General features: G+C 48.4%; 1 protein-coding gene and 1 long non-coding RNA gene across 2 annotated transcripts in view; one reads left to right on the top strand and one right to left on the bottom strand.

The window, feature by feature from the left end:
• LOC145717426 (uncharacterized) overlaps positions 1-21,013 on the bottom strand; it is a 167,745-nt gene that overhangs the window by 21,601 nt on the left and 125,131 nt on the right. The gene's annotated exons all lie outside the window — the stretch shown is intronic.
• Positions 1-21,013, top strand: part of USP43 (ubiquitin specific peptidase 43) — a 51,812-nt gene that overhangs the window by 8,914 nt on the left and 21,885 nt on the right. The window contains exons 3-7 of the mRNA XM_081805941.1: positions 8,178-8,281; positions 13,566-13,658; positions 15,161-15,296; positions 17,984-18,119; positions 19,400-19,539. Coding sequence (XP_081662067.1) covers positions 8,178-8,281; positions 13,566-13,658; positions 15,161-15,296; positions 17,984-18,119; positions 19,400-19,539 — 609 coding nt within the window. The remainder of the gene's footprint in view (positions 1-8,177; positions 8,282-13,565; positions 13,659-15,160; positions 15,297-17,983; positions 18,120-19,399; positions 19,540-21,013) is intronic.

Raw genomic sequence — 21,013 nt, 5'->3', positions numbered from 1 at the left:
TTCTTTCCACTCGTTTTAAGATTTATTTATTTTTAGGGAGAGAGAGAGCATGAGTGGGAGGGGCAGAGGGAGAGGGGGAAAGAGAATCTCAAGCAGACTCCACGCTCAGCATGGAGCCCGACGTGGGGCTCGATCTCACGACGACCCCAAGATCACGACCTGAGCCGAAACCAAGAGTCAGACGCTTAACCAGCTGCACCAGCCGTCAATATTTCAGGTGGTACCATTTTACCTCTTCCAGTCCTTTTTCTCCAAACACAGGATGGATGATTACATGTGTGCACTCAGCATTCCTAGATTTTGATGAAGCCCCAAATCTCTGGGAGTAAGAAAGCACTAAATCATCTGTAAGAGCCACAGTTAATTGATATATCAATTGTGTTCTCTGCGGGCTTCGCTAAATAAAGATCAATGAGGGTTCTGCTCTCACGCTGTCCTTTTATCTCTCACTTAAGAAAGTCAAAGCGAGGGGCACCTGGGTGGCTCAGTCAGTTAAGCGTCTGCCTTTGGCTCAGGTCATGATCTCAGGGTCCTGGGATCAAGTCCTGCATCGGGCTCCCTGCTTGGCGGGGAGCCTGCTTCTCCCTCTCCCCCTGCTTGTGCGCTCTCTGTCTCTCTCTGTGTCAAATAAATAAAATCTTAAAAAAAAAAAAAGTCGGGCGCCTGGGTGGCTCAGGTGGTTAAGCGACTGCCTTCAGCTCAGGTCATGATCCTGGAGTCCCGGGATCGAGTCCCGCATTGGGTTCCCTGCTCGGCAGGGAGTCTGCTTCTCCCTCTCCCACTCCCCGTTTGTGTTCCCTCTCTCGCTGTGTCTTTCTCTGTCAAATAAATAAATAAAATCTTTGGGGCGCCTGGGTGGCTCAGTCGTTAAGCGTCTGCCTTCGGCTCGGGTCATGATCCCAGAGTCCTGGGATCGAGTCCCGCATCGGGCTCCCTGCTCGGCGGGAGGCCTGCTTCTCCCTCTCCCACTCCCCCTGCTTGTGTTCCTGCTCTCGCTGTCTCTCTCTGTCAAATAAATAAAAATCTTTAAAAAATAAATAAATTAAATAAATAAATAAATAAAATCTTTAAAAAAAAAAGTCAAAGCGAGTGAAGTCATTATCCCCTTGAGTGAGCAAAGTTACTCTAACAACATCCATGAATAATTGGCTGTAATTTAAAGAGGTGTCACAAGCTTTGGTAATTAATCAGACACCTTGGTTTTGATGTGTCTCAAAACTGATCCAGATGCAGCCACAAGAACCGCTTTACTGGTTTTCTTTGTTTTAAATCTGGACACCTTATTCCTGTGCTTCTCAATTTAAAAAAAACTCTCTGGAAGCATGTCTTTCAGGGGTCACCTGCCGATCCCTGCATTATTTGCTTAGAGCCCCATCATGCTAGAGTAATAGAGAAGGAATGGTGGTCATAGTGACGTAGGATGAGCAAGGCTAGAGATCTAATGCGCACCTGATAGCTATCATTAATAATTCTTTCTCGAATACCAGAAATTTGCTAAGAGACCAGATTTCAGGGGCACTCACCACACACAGAAAGGTAGCCAAGAAGATGCAAATGTTAACTACTTTGACTGTAGGCTTCATTTTGCTATGTATATGCGTATCAAATCGTCACATTATACACCTTAACTCTACCATATTTATTTAAAAAAAAAAATGAATGGTTCAGGAAGCTGAGTAATTTTTTTTTTTTAACGTGTCCACAAAGCCGGCTGTAACTTTGTTACTTTCTCTTATAAAACAACCAGTTGCAAGTTTAAGAAAAGGAGGGCAGAAGCTTAGATGTCTCAAATAAGAATAGACCTCTTTTAAACAGTATAATGTAATTAAAAGCTCAGAGTTGGACAGAGCTGCAAGAACAGCCCTTATGCTCAGGAAGGCAGTTGCAGAATGCATCGAACAAGGAAAGTAGTGATTGTATGCTCCTCAGATCATGTCTTGGGAGCGTTATATACAGTCTGAGTAACTTTTTTTTTTTTTTTAAGATTTTATTTATTTGACAGAACACTGGCAGAGGGAGAAACAGGTAGAGGGAGAAGCAGACTCTCCGCTGAGCAGGGAGCCTGATGCAGGGCTCAATCCCAGGACCCTGGAATCATGACCTGAGCTGAAGGCAGACGCTTAACCGACTGAGCCACTCAGGCATCTCCTACAGTCTGAGTAACTCTTGTCATCTATGGAGTGCTGCTAGGATTATTACCTCCATTGTATATGTGGGTAAACCAAGAATCAGAGAGGTTGAGTAACCCTCCCAAAGCAACACAGCTCAAGAAGGAACAGAGCTAGGGCTCACGTACAAGGGGGTCTGGCTTGAAAGCCTGTTTTCTTATTTTAACAAGAGCCACCCTAGCCACCCCTAAAACACATAAATGAAACAAAGCAAAAACATCACCACAACTCAAAAGTTAACAGTGTTTTATGGGATTGTGTGTCTGGGCTGTGGGCTTATGGGGGATTCTTCTTTGAAATGCAGTGATTTTCTGTTGATCCTACTCAGATCCTTTTCATTGCAAGTGACAGAAATTTACCTTGATCCAACTTAAGGGAAGGGCATTTATTGGCTTTTATACTGTGTAATCCAAGGCTTGCACCAGCTTCAGGTAAGGCTGGATCCAGGGACTCAGATGATGCCCCCAGGTCTTTGGCTTTTTGTTTCTTGTTGGCTTCATTCTCAGACTGGCTCTGCACACATGGTGGCAAGAGGAGCCTCTACAGTGCTCACTTAGCCTTTTTTTTTTAGAGAGAGAGCGAGCGAGGGAGAAGAGCGTGCTTGCATGCGCAAGTGGGGGTTGGGGGGAGGGGCAGAGGGAGAGGGAGAATCTTAAGAAGGCTCCACGCCCAGTGTGGAGCCCATTGCGGGGCTTGATCTCATGACCCCAAGATCATGACCGGAGCCAAAAATCAAGAATCGGTCGCTTAAATGACTGCGCCACCCAGACGCCCAGTACTCAATATCTTCTTTAGAGTATTTGGGCTGGGTCGCTTCTCCAAAGAGAAGAATGCTAAGCAGAAAACTATGCCTGCCCACCAAAACTATGTCCACACTGTATTTCCATAATCTTACAGTGAACACATTTTGAAAGCAGAATGATGTATTTTTTAAAAAGATACTGTGTATTGAATATTCGTTTTGTGCCACACATCCTGCTTGATGCTTTTTGTGACTTATTTCACTCCTGACGCATAAGAGACATCCAGTAAACTCTTTTTGTTGTTGTTTTTTTGTTTTTGTTTTGTTTTGTTTTTTAAGATTTTTTATTTATTTATTTGACAGAGAGAGAATGAGAGAGAGAGCACATGAGAGTGGGGGGGTCAGAGGGAGAAGCAGGCTCCCCGCTGAGCAGGGAGCCCGATGCGGGACTCGATCCCGGGACTCCAGGATCATGACCTGAGCCGAAGGCAGTCGCCCAACCAACTGAGCCACCCGGGCGCCCACCAGTAAACTCTTGAATGGTTGAATACGTTATGTAGCTACCCTGCTGTAATGTTTGTGAGACTGGCTCATGTTGCACAGCTCACGAAGAGTTAGGGAAGTGGGTGGGGAAAGATCACAGAGAGGTTAAGTAACTTCCCCCAAGTCACACAGCAAGTACGTGGGAGAGCCAGGACCCACGTCTAGGAAATGGGTTTCTAGAGCCGGGTTTCTCAAACTCTGCACAGTCCATATCTGGGGCTGGGTAATTCTTTGCTGGGGGGGGGCCGTCCTGTGCAAAGTGGTCTCCGCAGTATCCCTCTACCCACAGGATGCTGGTGACACCCCTCCCCTGGTTGTGATTGACAACCAGTGTCCCCCAGGGGGCAAAAGCGCCCACTGGTTGAGACCCTCTGCTCTGGAGCCCTTGTTCCCAGGCACAGCACGCCGCCCCCAGGCCTTTCTTTAACGTTGAGTCTCTTTAAGCCGAGAGGTTTTCACCATTACTAGCATTTCTTTAAGCCAAGAGGACCTGCTAAATGGTTTTCACCATTACTAGCATTTCTTTACCATTACTAGATTTCTTTACCATTACTAGCATTCTGCTAGTAATGGTTTTCACCATTACTAGCATTTCTTTACCATTACTAGCATTTCTTTACCATTACTAGCATTCTGCTAGTAAGGGTTTTCACCATTACTAGCATTTCTTTGGCCGAGAGGACCTGCTAGGAATGGTTTTCACCATTACTAGCATTTCTTTACCATTACTAGCATTTCTTTACCATTACTAGCATTTCTTTACCATTACTAGCATTTCTTTACCATTACTAGCATTCTGCTAGTAAGGGTTTTCACCATTACTAGCATTTCTTTACCATTACTAGCATTTCTTTACCATTACTAGCATTCTGCTAGTAAGGGTTTTCACCATTACTAGCATTTCTTTACCATTACTAGCATTTCTTTACCATTACTAGCATTTCACTATTCACCATTTCACCAAAGCAGCCACAGTTGGCCTTCCAGTCTCCAAGGTGTCCTTCTGCTAGATGTTCTCCACACTGAAGTCGGAGATGCCTTTTGAGAAAGGACAAAAAGATCATGTCGCTCTCCTTCTTAAATTTCTCCGGCGGCTTCCTGTTGTACCTCGCACAAAATCCAGACTTCTGGCCGGGCCTGCCAACCGCTTGGCCTGCCTTCAGGCCCCTCTGCCCCTTGCTCATTGATTGTTCTGGGCCATGCTGGCTGCTTTCAATTTCCTGGGCCAAGCCTTGAGGACCCAGGCAAGAACGGGGGGTGGGGTGGCTGTTGGCCACAGAGAGGAGCTTGCCCGGCTCTTCGCTTGACCTGATTGAGACCAGAGAAGATCTTTTTTCTCCACCTGGGGTGGAAGCGTCTCCTGAAATTTGCTCTCAGAAAATTGGGCCACCTGCGGAGGCCTGGCTGGGGACGCTTGAAGGTAAAGCCAGACCCGGCACGAAACTTCATTTTCCCTTTCCAGGAGGAAAGGCACTGTCCTCTGTAACTGAGCGTTTTTTTTCTTTTTTTTTTTTTCTTTTTGAGGTTATTTCTGTTTCAAAACATGTGAAGGCCATACAGCTAGATGTATGTGAAACTGGAAGAGAAAACATAAGGATCACTTTCTTCTCTGTCATCCGGATGGGTTCTCAAATGATTTCATCCGGTGAAAAGGGCATATTTTTACCATCCTATAGACAGCCTCACGTAGGCAGTCTTTTGGGCAGTTAATTTTCCAGAAATTGCCACTCTTGTAGAATCAAGAATGGGAGGGGGTGGGGGAGAGGACCAGGAAGCTACCATTCATAAAGCACCTACTGTGGGCCTTGCAGGACACACACATAATTTTTTAAAATTTTAATGGTGCCTTCGTGAGATGGATGTGACATTCCTGTTCCTTTTATCTATTGTTTTTTTAAGGTTTTATTTATTCATTTAACTGAGCAAGAGAGGGAGAGAGCACAAGCAGGGGGAGCGGCAGAGGGGGAGGGAAAAGCAGACCCAACGCGGGGCTCAATCCCAGGACCCTGGGATCATGACCTGAGCCGAAGGCAGACGCTTAACCGACTGAGCCACCCAGGTGCCCCACTCCTGTCCCTTTTAGACGTGGAATGAGGCTCAGAGAGATGCCCAGGGTAGCTTGGCCAGCAGAGTGGAGCCAGTCTGGCCGGACCTCCTGGTCCACGTTTCTCGAATGACCCCGCTGCCTCTGGGGATTTCCTCCTTCCGCACCCGCTCCTGGGCGATCCTGCCCACCGCCACGCCTGACCCCCCACGTTATCACCCGGATGCAGAAGCACCTGTATCATTGTGAGGTCTTTGGCTGCAAGTAACGGTAACCAACTTCAGATGACTGGAGAGAGGATGGAGGTGTAGCAGGCAGGATCAGAGGGGAGATGAGAACCAGGCTTGGACCCGGTGAGAATCAGACAGCCCTTGGAGGGGGGTGAGGGCTGGGGGGTGGTTCACAGTGGCAGAAACTGCTGGACTCTGGCCCAGACACTGCTGCTGGAATCCGTGTTTTCAGGCTTTCGCTCACTCTGCTAGTGATTCATGGGGCAGGACCACCCCATCAGTCTCACTTGGGTCACGTTCCTGTCCCTTGCGAAGGGAGGGCGGGACCCCCGATTAAAGAGCTTCCCCACCTCCCCATGGACTGGGCTCAGTATTCCAGAAGGGGCGCCGTGACCAAGGAAGGGGCCTCAGCCCTGAGCAGCCACAAATGCCAGCGTCTGCTCTGCATCCAGGGTCCACCCCTTCCAGCCCCCCATTACCTCAAACTCTGGCGTGCCCTTCCCGGACCCACTTCTGCCTTCGATTTCCCCTCCTATGCTAATGGAAGACATGCATTCTCCGGGCACCAGATGGGAGCTTGGAGCTGTTCCTGCTTGTCCCCTCCCCCTTCCTTTGCTGCCCCACTGAGTGTTCCCCTGTGCGCCGCAGACACAGGGCGTCTTGAGTCCATCCCCCCTTCCCATGCTCATGGCTCATTCTCCACCTCTTCCCATTATGCCCCGGGCCCTTGAGCCTCCTGATCTGTGTCCTTCCCCCGGACTCGCCCTCCTGCATCCTGTGCACGGCGGTCAGTTAAAGCATCTCTCCACGCATGGCGCCACCACGTGGGTTCGAAACCCATCGGATACTCCCCTCAGTGTCTTGGCGACCACAGACCATGCTCCCTGTTCTGAGTGTTACATGTATGTCAACTCTTTGAATCTCAGGACATCCCCCTGAGGTAGGCACTGTCATTCAGCATCCCTTTCTAGAAGCCGGGAAATTGGGGGGCCAAGGGGTTAAGTAACATACTTGGCTGGCTCAGAGGTTGGGCAGCGCTCCCAGAGGAGTGCCATTTCAGAGGGATTGGGACCCTGGCCGCTGGAGTCCGGAGGCAGATTCTCAATCCTGCTTTTGTGCTGTTTACTGAACTGGGTGGTCATCTTTAGGACATGGAAGGGGACCCCCACCCCCACCCCCCCAGTGTGGCCCCGTTTTCCACCTCCCTTCACTCATCTATGTGCTGGTCGACTTGAGCTTCACAAAACCACGGAGCCGGGCGCCTGGGTGGCTCAGTTGGTTAAGCGACTGCCTTCAGCTCAGGTCATGATCCCAGGGTCCTGGGATCGAGTCCTGCATCGGGCTCCCTGCTCTGCGGGGAGCCTGCTTCTCCCTCTCCCACTCCCCCTGCTTGTGTTCCCTCTCTCGCTGTGTCTCTCTCTGTCAAATAAATAAATAAATAAAATCTTTAAAACAAAAACAAAAACAAAACCACGGGGCCAATGAGAATGTTCCGTCCTATTTGCCCCAATCTTTTATTACAGAAAATTCTATACAGATGGAAACCTTGAATGAATGATACAGTGAATACCTCCTGCCCACCGCCTAAACTCTACTCTAGTTTACATTTTACTAAAATTGCATTATCCTGTATTTGTCCATCTATATATTCCTCAGTCTATGGTTTTCCTCCCCTTACTGCTTCGCGATGCGTTTTAAATCCACATTTCAGATGTTGGCATGCTTCACCCACACACTTCACGTGCGTCCCTTTCTCCTGGCTTTTCGAATATGCTGGCCATAAAGTCCGGGGTGACGGGGCCACCAGCCTTGGGATTCTCACGGCCACCAGAGGCCGGGAGAGGCAGGGGGCGCATTCCCCAGAGCTCCCGCATCCCTGTTTGTGCCCTGGGGATGCTGATTTTGGATGTCTGGTCCCCAGAACTATGAGAGAATACATTTCTGCTTGTTTTAAGCCGCCAGTGTGTGCGAATTTGCTGCAGGAGCACCAGAAAGCGGGTACAGAAGAGGATGCAAAGAGGGGCACAGTAGGACTGATGTGGGTTGAAGGAGCGAAGCCTCGTGTGCCTGGTGCTCGCGTGCAGAGGGCTCCCGAGGAGATGCAGATGGGGCAGGGTGGTGGAAGCAGGGAGGTGTGGTGCGGAGGTGTTCAGAGCCTAGCAGCCTGCCTGCTGTCGACACGCGGGGCCCAGCAGGATGGAGATGCGAACAGGACAGTCGAGACAGAGGTCACAGCAGAGGTGGCCGAGGATGTGGGAGTGTTCCCAGGCTTCCTGCTTCAGCTCTGCTCCCTCAGCACCTTCTCTGTCGGGGGGAGTTTGGGAGGTCTGGAGGCCGAAGGAGCTGTGAATTGTGGAAAGTCAACAGAAGGGCCGGGGCTCAGTGGTCCGGAGGTGCCGGAGCCCTAGGAGCCGGGCCTGACCTTGCTTCCTTCCCTCATTTCTTTGCAGCCTCAGCCTGAAGCCAGCAGAACCCCCGAGAACCTCCCGTCACCATTGGCTCAGCTTTCTCTAGGCCCAAGCTTTGTGCAGAGCCACTTTCAAGCTCAGTATAGGTAAGAATCTGGGTAAGAGTGGGATGGATGGGCTTGGAATGGGTCGCCCAAACTCGTATGCCGATAACTGGTCTCCTATTGATGACAAGACAACAGAAACACCAGTGCCCTTCTCTCTCCCATTATAGATCCCAGTTAACCACTCACTCCTGTCGGGTCTGGCGGTTAGTGTTTCTTCTTTCCCTTCTTGCTGGCTCCTGGGCCTCCCATCCCAACCCCAGGGGGTTCTAGAGCGTGACTGTGGAGGTCAGGGCTTCCCCAGCAGGCAAGGCAATCATTCTTGTTCGTTCCTGCAGCCAGAGAGCCCAGATTACCAAGTTCTTTCAAGTTCAAGATTTCCCAGCAGCATGGACGACGTAGAAAATAATTACACTGCCTTTGACTTCAGAAGCGTTCTCTTTGGGCTTTTTATATATGTGACAGTTCAGAGATTCGGATAAGGCAGCATATTTCCCAGTACTATGATGATTTAGTGAAGGTAGTGATTGCAGTGAGAGGGCAACACGGGGAGAAACCCCCCTGGGCTTCTCGGAGGAGGTGTGCCTTTTGATGGGCTCTGAAGGATGACTAGGATTGAACGGGTGAGAGCGTCTTCAGCCACCACGGAACCTGCTCACACGTGGGAATGAGCGTGATAGAATTTCGGGGAAGCCATCGGTTACAGAGAACCTCCTCTTGGTGACACGCTACCCTTGGTAGCTTAGCATACTGGGGAATTAAAAAAAACTCTTCGAAATGAGCCTAAGTGTTACTGTTGTACACGAAGTAAGGCCCATTTCTTTCCTGCGGTGGCATGCACAGAGCCAACCTCAGTTTCACAGCTGCCGACCTTTTCTAGCCATGGAAGCTACGCCCAGGGCATCGGCCTTACTTACCTGCCCGGAGCGGAGCCTGCTTGAAACGAAAATGAGACAGGAGACGAAGAGAGGAGGAGAAAGAACATAAGGGGAGTTTAAGGTCAGGGTAGGTTAGACAGTGGGGCAGGGACACCAAGAATTGCCACCAGGTACCGCTCTTGGTGTCTTAGTACAATCAATTTGCTTATTTCTCGGCTCATTCCGTTCTCTCTGCCCACTCCCCATCCTGGGCACACATGCTCACTTTTCTTCCCTTCTTCCCAACATTTGAGCATCTGTGCTTGTGCTTGGTCCACCGGTTACAGCGAGGAGCATCACTCCTTGCCCATGAGCGAGAAATACCAACCAAATACCCCCGCGTGCTCTCTGGATATTTAATTCCAGATAGATACGCCCTCGATATTTACTATTTCACCTACTACGGGCCACTGCCCTTCTCGGCACTGGAAGGGAGCTGTGAACAAGGCCCGGCCCCCGTTCTCATGGAGCTCACGTTCTGCTGGGGCAGGTGTTCAGTAACACACCACACACGTCACAGCGGCTCGTGATGGTGATAAGACACAGCTCGGGGTGTGGGGGAGGCAGCCAGCCTTAGATAAGGTGGTCTGGGAAGGCTTCTTTTTTTGGTGGGGGGGACATTTGAGCCGCGAACCGAGTGACAAGGAGTCAGCTATTCACGTATCTGGGGACAGGGTCATCCAGGCAGAGAGAACGGCCGAGGCAAAGGGCCTGGGGTTGGAATGAGGTTGGCACCGCAAGGGACAGAAAGGGCAAGGTAGCTGCCAGGGAGGGAGGGGCGGGAGTTATGGCTGGAGCGGTGGACGGGGCAGGTGTCCTGGCCAGGTGTGGGTTTTCGTCTGAAGGGCCCAGGAAGCTGCTGCAGAATTTGAAGCTGGGTGTGCTATCCTTTTCAATTTCAGAGATTACGCTGGTGGTTTTTTGGGGGCTGGAGGGAGGCTGGAGCAGCTGAGGGACCCTGGGAGAGGGAGGGTGCCTGGGATCCAGGGGTGGCCAGATGCATTGCTCATGAATTTAAAGGTGCAAGGGGGAGGCACTGAGGGAAAGGGGAGAAGCTAGGGTGACTCCTGGGTTTTTATAGCTGGCAGGTGCTTTGAGGTGCGTGTTCCTGGTGGGAAGGGAAAAAAAACTGTTTTCTTTTACACTCTCTCCTCCTACCGTGCTTACAAACCTGCCGGCACCAGATGGGTGGGCGCAGGGTGCTTTCCCCACACCAGGCTGTTCTGCTCTGCGCACACAGGGACGGGGTGTCCTACAGTGTAACTCCCACCCGACACTGAAGCGCTCAGTCCCACAAGACTGCTCCCCCCCCACACCCCCGACCCCCAGGTCCCAGATTGTCTCCCGTGCTTCTGACTGGCCGGCTACAGACCAGAGGTTCCCCCGACCCCCCCGCAGTTTCCCTAGTTTGCTAGAGCTGCTCACGGAACTTGGGAAAACCATTTACTCACTGGATGAGCAATTTGTTATAAAAGGATACGACTCAGGAACAGCGGGGATGGGCTGCGCTGGGCCAGGTGTGTGGGACGGGGTGCAGGGCTGCTGTGCCCTCTCGGGGGGGCCCCGCCCTCCAGCCCCTCCAGGGGTTCAAAGCTCTCCAAACCCCTCCTGCTAGGGTTTTTGTGTAGGTCTCATTACCTACCTGTGATTGATTGAATCATTGACCCTTAGTGATGAACTCAACCTCTGGTGCCCCTTTCCTCCCCTGCAAGTGCCAACCCTCTAATCCTGGGTCGGTTCCCCTGGCAACCAGCCCCCATCCTCGGTGATCCAGGGGCCATCCCAGAACCACCTCATTAACAGAACTCCTGCATATGGTTGTCTGGGGCTTATTAGAAAGATGGACCTTTTTGCCTCGGGGCTCATCCCTTAGGTAATTCCAAGGGTTTTAAGAGCTCCGAGCCAGGAACTGGGACAAAGACCAAATATATATTTCTCATTATAAGTCAAAATATCACACGGTCTCTGACTGGTGTGGGGTGAGTCAGGGGAGGATTCCTGAGGAAGGGACGTTTAAGCCGATTCGATATTAAGGATTGCAAGCGCCCTTTGGGTAGGTTCCTGTAGGATGATGAGTAAGAAGCAAGGTGTTCAAGCTTCCAAAAAGGAACCAGTGACAGCTAAAAATACCCGCTTTGTGCCGGATCGTCTGGAGTAAAGAAAAAATTGAGTAAAAAAAAAAATGTCTGTCTAGGTGAGGGCTTCTGAGCTGTGGGAAGTGATTTTCTGGGGTGGCCGGTGGGCCCAGAGATGGAAAGTCGCTGTGACGTCAGCCCTTCTGTATGAAATTGGAAGCTGGGGGATTTATTGTGGGTTAATTCAGAGACCCCTGTTCACTGAGGTTATCCCTCCCCTCCTTTTTAGGGTGTCAGGTTTTTCACCTTGGCCGGAGGAGAGGAGGAGGAATGGGGTCAGGGTGCTGGACTAGGTTATGGACTAGAGGAGAAATAATTGGTTGTTCCATATGGTTATCACCACAACCTAAAAACATCGGTGAGTTTAATAACCAAGGATTAGTGCTGCGTTGGAGTTTGGGCTATGGGAGGGTGTATGTGTGTGCGTGCGTGCGTGTTTTCATTTCTTTGTCACTCGTGGCTTTTATCCACAGAAAGTCTGGTCTGGTCCCCATGACAGGCAGCAATCCCTGTTAGGCTTTCTCAGGTACACAAAGGGTGAAGGTAGGAGAAGGATCAGGAGAAACGGTGGCAGGGGGGACCCCACAACCATCGGGTCTCCCTACCACCTGGAGCTCGGTGTCTGATACACCATTTTACCAACACATTACCATCATTTTCCCAATGGGAAAATTACCGGAAGCAGCAAGTTACTGGACATTAAATACTCAGGTCTGTTACCTAAAGTCATGGATGGTGTGCTGTTAACTTGTCCCCCGGGGAGCTGACCTGCTCTGGCCAGCTCGCTTAGGGTCGCCTTGGCCAGCACCCTGAAAACCTCAGGGTTTCTTGCTTGTCCCTGGTTTTTCCCATTCTCTCTGCTCAGGGGGAAACCGCTGCAGCTGGACTCCCCGCAGAGACTTGAAACCTGGGTGTGATACCAGCCCCATTTTCCTTGCTGACTATCATATAGGAGCATGACTGTCGGCTGGGTGGTGGTCCATTTTCCCAAGGAAGAAGGCCGTGTAGATTTCAGGATGCACACATAGCATCCAGAAATCCCTTATGTCTTGGAAGAATATGGTCTGTCATATGGTTAAGGAAATTAAACTGGAGTCCCCATGTGGAATATAAAAATTGCATTTTACTTTCAGGGACAACATGCTCTTAAGTAAGGGAGTGTTGAGTTTGAAAGTTTAAAGAATGTAAGTCAACTGTGTGTATATCTACTCTTGACAATCAGTGCTTCATCGGCTTATACTAAAGACTCTGGAGGAATGGTGATGAGCGCAGACTCTGGAACCTGAGCTGTGTGGTCCTTGGGAAAGTTGCTTAATGTCTCTGTGCTTCAGTCTTCTTGTCTGCAAAACGGGGATGATCCTGGTGGTTATGGGTAGTAAGTGGGTTAATACAAGCCCAGTGGTCAGAACAATGCCCACTTCTTAGTAAACGCTGTTTCGATATTAGCTCTTTTACTATTAGCTGCTTTTCTCTGAGCTTTGTTGCTTCACTGGTACAATGAAGAGGGTGGACTCCTTTGGTGGTTCTGCATCCTGGCTGAACCTGGTGTTTGGGGAGCCGTTGATACACCAATGCCTGAGCCTCTCCCGGCCCCCCACCTCACCCCCCACAGACTCTATGGGAGGAGGGTTGAGACATTTGCATTTTTAGAAAAGCTTCCTTTGTCATTCTAGGGCACAGTGAAGCTAAGAACTAGGGGAAGGCATGGTCCTAAAATTCCTTCCAGCTTGCAAGTCGGCCCGCTGTTTCTGTCTCGCGGGGTTTTCGCTTCCCTTCCCAAACTCAGCACATTGCCACGTGTGACTAAACCTTTTTTAAAAATTGAGGTAAAATCACGTAACGTAAAGTTAACCATTTTAAAGCGTAGAGTTCCGTGGCACGTACGTTAGTGTTGGGCATCTAGCACCTCTGTCTAGTTCCTAACCATTTTGATCACCCCAAGAGAAAACCCGATACCCGTTAAGCCCTCCCCACCCCTCCCCTGCACCTGGCAGCCACCAATCCGCCTTCCATCTTTGTGGCTTTACCTCTTGTGGATTTATCCAGTTATCCACTGATGGACGTTCAGGTTGTGTCCGCCCTTTGACTCTTGTGAATAGCGCTCCTATGAACACTTGAGGACAAGTACTTGTAGGAATCCCTGTTTTCAACTCCTTTTGGGTACGTATCTGGGAGGGGAATGGCTGGATCACATGGCAATTTTATATTTGACTTTTTGAGGATCTGCCAAACTGAGTGCGATTCAGCTTGAAACTTTATTTTTTTCCCTTACAGATCTTCCTTGACCTGTCCCCACTGCCTGAAACAGAGCAATACCTTCGACCCCTTCCTGTGTGTGTCACTCCCCATCCCCCTGCGCCAGACGAGGTACGTGAGCGTGAACTTGACTCCCTCAGTCCTTAGTCCTCCCTGGGTACCTTACGGCCTTGCACCTGCGGCTCGGTCTCTTGCGAGTCTCAACCAGCATTTCTGTAGAAACCAGCCTTAGAAGGCTGGTGATGTTTGGCGACCGAATGTGACAAAGTAAAAGGTTGCCGCATCCCTTCTCTAGCTGACGAAGGGATTATCCGCGGTGCCTCCGTCTGTCACGCTGTAGCGGGGCTTCCGAAGTCTTGGGCCCGCTCAGAAGCGGGCATGGGCCGGTGGCCAGTCTGGACCTCTCAGCAGAACCAGGGGCAAATCCGGGGGGGGGGGGAGCCTGTCGCCACCTGCTTTTCCCGGCTTTGTTTCCACGTCCTTTTGGCTCACTGTGAAGGTGCAGGGAAACGGTGTCTCTAAGGAGCAAAGGAAAAAGGGGAGGGGGTGTTGAAGGAGAGGAGAAAAACAGAAAAGAGGAGAGTAGTAGGGTCGGGTAAGAGGTGTGGTGGGCTCGGCTTTTTAAGCGTAAGAGGCACACAGGGCAGGCATTCCAGAAGCCTAGGTCTTAAAGCCATTAAGGCATCTGGCCAACGTCAGTGTCATGGAAGTTTGGTGAGTCCTCCACTGGTCTTGAGACGGTGGCATTTCTTCCTTGTGTTCTCCATCTCCGAAAATACCATCTGTCTTGCCCTCCGCCTGCTGACAGTCCCCCATCTTTAGGATGCAGATGAAGAGCCAAAGCTTCATAAAGCCTTTCCTGGCAATGTAATCCCCATTTCTGCTCCAAGTTCCTGTGCTGCTCATCATCCGTGCTATCCCTGTAACACTGGCTTGTCCTTTCTTGGGTGACCCGACCAGGGGATGCCTACTGATGGATGTGAGCTAAGATTCTTGGCCTCATGCGCCAGAGGACAGGGGTTGGGACCATTGACTCTGGGGCTGGACTGCCCGGGGTTCCAGTCCCAGCTGTGGCAGTGAGCTGCGTGAATCCAACAGGTGTTCCAGGAAGGGGCAGGAGAAGCAGAAGCTGGAGGAGGGAGCCCCAGTGTGCTGGTGGGGACAATAGGAAGTAGAACGAGAGATTCCAGAGAGTGTGGGGGCGGGGAGGGGGAGAAGAGAAAGTGCCCTATTACTAAGGGCAGTTTCAGTAAGGAGGGCATCATCAATAGTGTTGAACCCTGATAGAAGAAGCTTGACCCTTTCCCATCTCAGATTTCCAAGTTTGTTTTGGCTTACCGTGATCTATTGGACAAACAGAACCTTGAGATCACAGGTCTGTACTGTGATTCTTAATCAAGTACCTTTAATTTTTCACTATGGAAAACTATACTTGAGCTGAGACCCTTTGGAGATTTGGCTCTCTGCTGCCACCTGGTGACAGTATACCTAAAGTACAGTGACCCAAGCAGAAAGCAGAGATGTGAGCCCAAGTGTTGGACTTGACCCAATGTCAATGGTGTTGACAGTTCATGTCCGTCCTTTAAGGATGTGGACGCCTTCCTATTTTCCAGATTCTTGAGCGTCACCTTGGTCTTCCCCTCTAAGAGCCAGCGGTTCCTGCGGGTGGGCCTGGCCGTGCCGATCCTCAGCACAGTGGCAGCCCTGAGGAAGATGGTTGCAGAGGAAGGCGGCGTCCCTGCGGATGAGGTGTGATGGAATGGCATGGGGGCCTGGTCACTGAATGCCGGAACGCTAACTGGGCCAGCTGTGTAGGGCTGTGTAGACTAATTTCTGGTTCCCAGGTGACTCCCTCGTGACTCATGAGTTTCTGTTTGATTGGTGTCTTGATGACTGAGCCTTGACCTCTCCCTGCATTTACACAGAATTACCAGAAAAGGATGAAGACCGTGATGACGATCACGATGCTAATAATTCCAATGACCGCGAACGCTCAGTTGTGCTTCCCAAGTGCTGGGTGCCATTTTGTGACCTTGGTATTCATAGCCAGTTCAATCCTCACAACCACATTGTGGTTGGTACAGTCGATACCAATTATCCTCATTTTTATCCGTGAGCAAAGAGGAGGCACTGAGAGGTTAAGTAACCTGCCCAGGGTCACACAGCTAGTCAACGCTGACCCAGGATTTGATGCCAATGGTTTGATTTAGAGCCTGAGACACTGCTGTGTATTTTCACTCCTGAGAATATAAACCAGGAGACTGAAGGGGCCATAAATGAAACATGAGGAGCTATTGAGGATGTGTAACACGAGAGAGGAGGTTTAGGAAAGAGTGGGATAGCTATGTGCTACTTTTTTTTTATTTTAAGGAGTCTTGGTAAAGAGGTTGGATTTACTGTGACTTTGAGGGCAGAACTCCTAACCAGGGCCCCCAGGCAAGGGCAGGGGGGCGGTGACTGTGGTCAACAGCCATGTGCGTAATGGGAAGGGTTTGGAATAGGGCTCTTCTGTTTTGTGACCTTAGACGAAGTAAGCAATTGGTCCCCTGTGTCTTTAACTAGAAAATGCAAATTTTACACTTCCCTGATGACCTCATGGCATTTTTTTCAAATTAAAAAAATGTGTTTTAGCCTTCCTGTTGAGGAATAACACACATATAATAAAGGGCACACGCCTTGAGGTTATAGTTTGTTGAATTTTTACATGTAGCCACCATGATTACTCACTGTGTGGGCTCCTTCCTGCCCCCACCCAGTCAGTGTCTCTAATCGTATCACCGTGTTTATGAGGATTCATAAAAAATGAATATGAGGAAAAAGGTGTGTATCTTGCTCAGTGAACTCAAAGCTCTCTTCAGGGGTATATTGAGAGAGCAAGAGAGAGAATAGGACAGTGGGTAAGAGTCTTGGGGAAGAAATGGCCGTAAAAAAAAAATGCCAAAAGGGGGATGCGACATAGAGTTTGAATAATTACAAGAATCAAAGAATCGTCAGGAATTTGCAGAGTGTGATGTGTTTGTTCAGGGAGATAGGAGTCACTTAGGGATTCCTAAGTGCATGTGTAGGCATTTTGACTGGAACTTAAAATCTGTTTTGATATTTTATTTTATTTTATTTATTTATTTTTTTAAAGATTTTATTTATTTATCTGAGAGAGAGAATGAGATAGAGAGAGAGAGCATGAGAGGGGGGAGGGTCAGAGGGAGAAGCAGACTCCCCGCTGAGCAGGGAGCCCGATGCGGGACTCGATCCCAGGACTCCAGGATCATGACCTGAGCCGAAGGCAGTCGCTTAACCAACTGAGCCACCCAGGCGCCCCTGTTTTGATATTTTAACCAGCAGGGTTATTCCTTTTACATTATCTGCGACCATGAATATATTTGGATTTATTTATATTCTCTTATTTTATGCTTTCCATTTACCCTGCTTTTTCTTTGTTTCCTTTCCCTCTCCTTTACTGCTTCTTTTCTCTTGAGCAATTTTTATTCCATTTCTTCTGGTTTGGGACCTATATATTCTATTTCTATGCTTATTTAGTGGTTATCCTTAACATGCCAACATGCAGAATTATTAGCAAAGTCCTATGTTAATTTTCCCAAACAACACAAGGATCTTGGTGTGCTTTAATCTCCCTTCCACCTTTTTTATTATTATTGCGGATGGATATTGTTGTCCAGTATTTTAATCCCTCCTGCCCTTTCCTCCTGGTTGTAGTACTAGTATGAGTATTATTATGGATTTATATAGTCAGTGTGTGTTTACATTTGCCAATGTTTACCATTTTCTTTGGCTCATCATTTCTTCTTACAATGCAAGTTTTTTTCCTGGAGTCAGTTTATTTGTTTTAACCCTGAAATGTATCTCTTACAAGAGAATTTCCCAGCCAGTGTGCCTTGAATGGCTTAGGTGTGTTGAGATGTCAATTCCTTCAGTGCCCAAGGTAACAGGACCCTTAAGGTGGTCACCCCTCTTCTCTGCTATGAGGGCAACTTCTTCTGCTTACCTCAGTGTTCCATAAAAATATGTACCTCATCTGCCAGGATGTGAAAAAAGTTGGCAAAAGGATTTAGAAGTTCTTTCAGTAGAGATCGTAAATGGTAGACACTCTTAACTTTTAGTCTGAAGAGAGCTTTATTTTTATTCTTAGTGCTTGCATGATAGTTTAGCTGGGTATAAACTTGAGATTTTTTTTTTCTTCCCCCCCCCCTCAATTGTCTTCCCCCATCTCTTCCCTCAGCAGTTTGAGATTCTGTTGTTGCCATTGAGATAGTCTATGTTCAATCTAATTGTTATACCTCCTCTGTTTTATTACTACTAATAAGTAGTGTTTCTTGCTTAGAAGGGAGGAAAGGGTAAGAGACTATCAGTCACTTTTAGATTTCTTGCTCAAGTTCCCTTTGAGGAATCAAAAGGGAAAATGATCCTCCTCGTTCCAGGTGATCTTGGTTGAACTGTGTCCCAGTGGATTCCAGCGGTCTTTCTTTGATGAAGAGGACCTGAATACCATTTCAGAGGGAGATAACGTGTATGCTTTCCACGCGCCCCCACCACCTGGCCAGGAGATGCTCTCAGGTACAGTAGTGCCTCGCATAATTTTATTGGGATAGTATGAGTTACACGTTTGAGAGGGTACTCCTTGTGTGCTAAGGCATAAGACGTTTTGTTTTGGTACTTGGACCTGTCAGGCTTATTTTCTCTGACGTTTGCTGTATAGATGGTTGATGATTAAAAATTATTCAATCAGTCGGGGGTTCTCAAAACCTTGATGAATACAGAATCATGTGGGAAGCTTGTTAAGGCAGAGTTCTAGGTCCTATGCACTGAGTTTCTGGTTCAGTAGGTCTGGGGTGGGACCCGAGAATTTGCATGTCTCACAAGTTCCCAGGGGATGCTGCTGCTGCTGGTCCCGAGAACACCCTCTGAGAATGAGGATCATTATTCAGGGCGATCTTTGTCTTCAGGACTCTTAGAGTTCAAGGTTTGTGCTTGAAGCCAAATGTTTACAAGTTGGAGCAGTAGATGACCAAAGAGGTTATTAAATGACTTTTGTTAACAGCCCCACTTCCTGAACTTTGGACTGGCCAAGAAGATCAGTATCTGACTGCCTTTGATTGCAGTTCAGTATATATTCTGGCCCAATTCTCTGGTCAAGAAGGCCCGTATTTGGAGGACCCTCTGCTGGTGTTGCCATATAGCCCAGGTGAATCCTGTACCCTGGTCCATATCCTCAGCCAGCCTTGGTGGCAGACTGTGGGAACCGGGGTCTGTGGTTGCTCTGAGTCAACAGGGAGCCCCTGGGCCTGGAATCTGGAGCAGGGCCTTGACTGGCCCTGATCACATCCTAGTTCAATGAAAAGACCCTCATTTCAAGTTCAATCAAAGGTGACACCCCTGTGCTTTAAAAGTCTGATTTTCAGAATGATTGGAAATTGAGGAGAGTCTAATTCTTCCACATCCTCAAGGGTAAAAGTTCTCACCTTCTCTCTGTACTTCTTTTGTGGGCTGAGAAAGCCAGAGCCAACTTGCGGCTCTCTGTTCCAGGCATAAAAGCAACCAAAGTCATTTAGGAGTATTTTTTGGATCAACTTTGGGAAGGCTTCACTAACATCCGTGCCCGTGTTTTACTATTATTGGCTGAACACAATGGCAAACTCAATAGCACGTATATGATCTTCGTGTACCAGGCACCAAATGGCACAAGTGTCTCGTACCTTAATATCTCTTTCCTTAAAGCACTCTAGTGTCTCCCACTGGTGGTTGATAGATGCTCAAAGAGAAGAAGTGGCTAGAGAAGCCAGGGTTGTGGCCCAGCGAATTTTTTTAAGACTATAAACATAATTCTCTCTCTTTAGCTCATCCATCTGGTCTGTCGGTCTCCCCACGCTTGGCAGCCCGTGAGGGTCCGCAGTCATCCCTGCCCGTCCATAGCGAGAACAAGGTGCTAGTCCTCTTCTGTAACTTGGTGGGGTCAGGGCAGCAGGCCAGCAGGTATGTATAACCTCATCTTACGTGATGTCTGGGCTGTGTAGACACGTGCTTGGGATTCCATCTAGAATAATTCTAATTTGATAAAATCAAACATCCGTTCTCAAGGTTAATCAGCGAGGAATAGGGTACTTTCTGATCAAGAGGATCATCAGTAACTGCCTTGAATAGATGGCAAACGTTGTCCTTAACAATTAAGCATCAGGGGCGCCTGGGTGGCTCAGTTGGTTAAGCGACTGCCTTCGGCTCAGGTCATGATCCTGGAGTCCCGGGATCGAGTCCCGCATCGGGCTCCCTGTTCAGCGGGGAGTCTGCTTCTCCCTCTCACCCTCCCCCCTCTCATGCTCTCTCTATCTCATTCTCTCTCTCAAATAAATAAATAAAATCTTTAAAAAAAAAAAAAAACAATTAAGCATCAGAGACTTTCCTATTAATTTCAGGAACAATTATCATGGCTCTCACCACTATCATTTTATACGGTGTCATAAGGCCTGGTCAGTACAGTAAGACAAGGGGAAAAAACTGGCCATAAGAAAAGAGAAAAAAATGACCACTGTCTGCATATTATACTGTGGCCTGTCCAGAAAGCCAGGAACTGGGAAGTGATCAGAAGTGAAAGGGTCCAGGTATGGTAATGTAAGAGACAAAACCAGATCATTTTCGTAACTAGCCCAAATAAAACGCTCGAAAGCTATAACTCTAATCAAACATGCCTATACTGATAAAATGTTTGTAAAATTCATCTGGAATAATAAACTCATAAGGACAGTCAGAAAATATTGGGGGAAGGAAAGAGGAGAAAGGGAGAGGGGTTGCATTATTAAACCAAAATAAAGTTGTAATTATAAAAAAATTATGATAAAGGCTATATAAGAAAAACTTTTAAAGCTAAAAACAATCGTCATATAGCTGGAAGGATATGCACTTAAATCAATGGAACAGAATAGGCTGAAGTATATTTAGGTATTATATGATAAAAATGGTACATTTCATATTATTAAAGAGTGAATAAATTATGTAGTATATAAGGGGGGGCAAATTGATTTTATTTTATATAATCAATTTTTTACTTCCACCATAGATTCACATGTTTAAATTCTAGAGTGATTAAAAGGAAACCATAAAATAACTTGAAGATAATGTAGGGAAATATTTACGTCTTTGGGTGGAGGACTATTTTAACACCTAAGGCAGGCAGGAGGCTCTAAAGGAAAAGGCTACTGTTTTAGACGCATTTAAAATTTTACGTACAAACGAGAAACATATTTACATCATGTGACAGGTGGAAGGTGCATAATCCATTGTATAAAACCCAGCTTGGAGGGCGCCTGGGTGGCTCAGTTGGCTAAGTGACTGCCTTCGGCTCAGGTCATGATCCTGGAGTCCCGGGATCGAGTCCCGCATCGGGCTCCCTGCTCAGCGGGGAGTCTGCTTCTCCCTCTGACCCTAACCCCTCTCATGCTCTCTCTCTCATTCTCTCT

Source organism: Leptonychotes weddellii, chromosome 15 (assembly GCF_054177405.1).
Source record: "Leptonychotes weddellii isolate Sample4059 chromosome 15, ASM5417740v2, whole genome shotgun sequence".
In the NCBI taxonomy this organism is placed as follows: domain Eukaryota; kingdom Metazoa; phylum Chordata; class Mammalia; order Carnivora; family Phocidae; genus Leptonychotes; species Leptonychotes weddellii.
The sequence above is the reverse complement of the archived record's forward strand: the minus strand, read 5'-3'. Positions and strand labels throughout refer to the sequence as shown.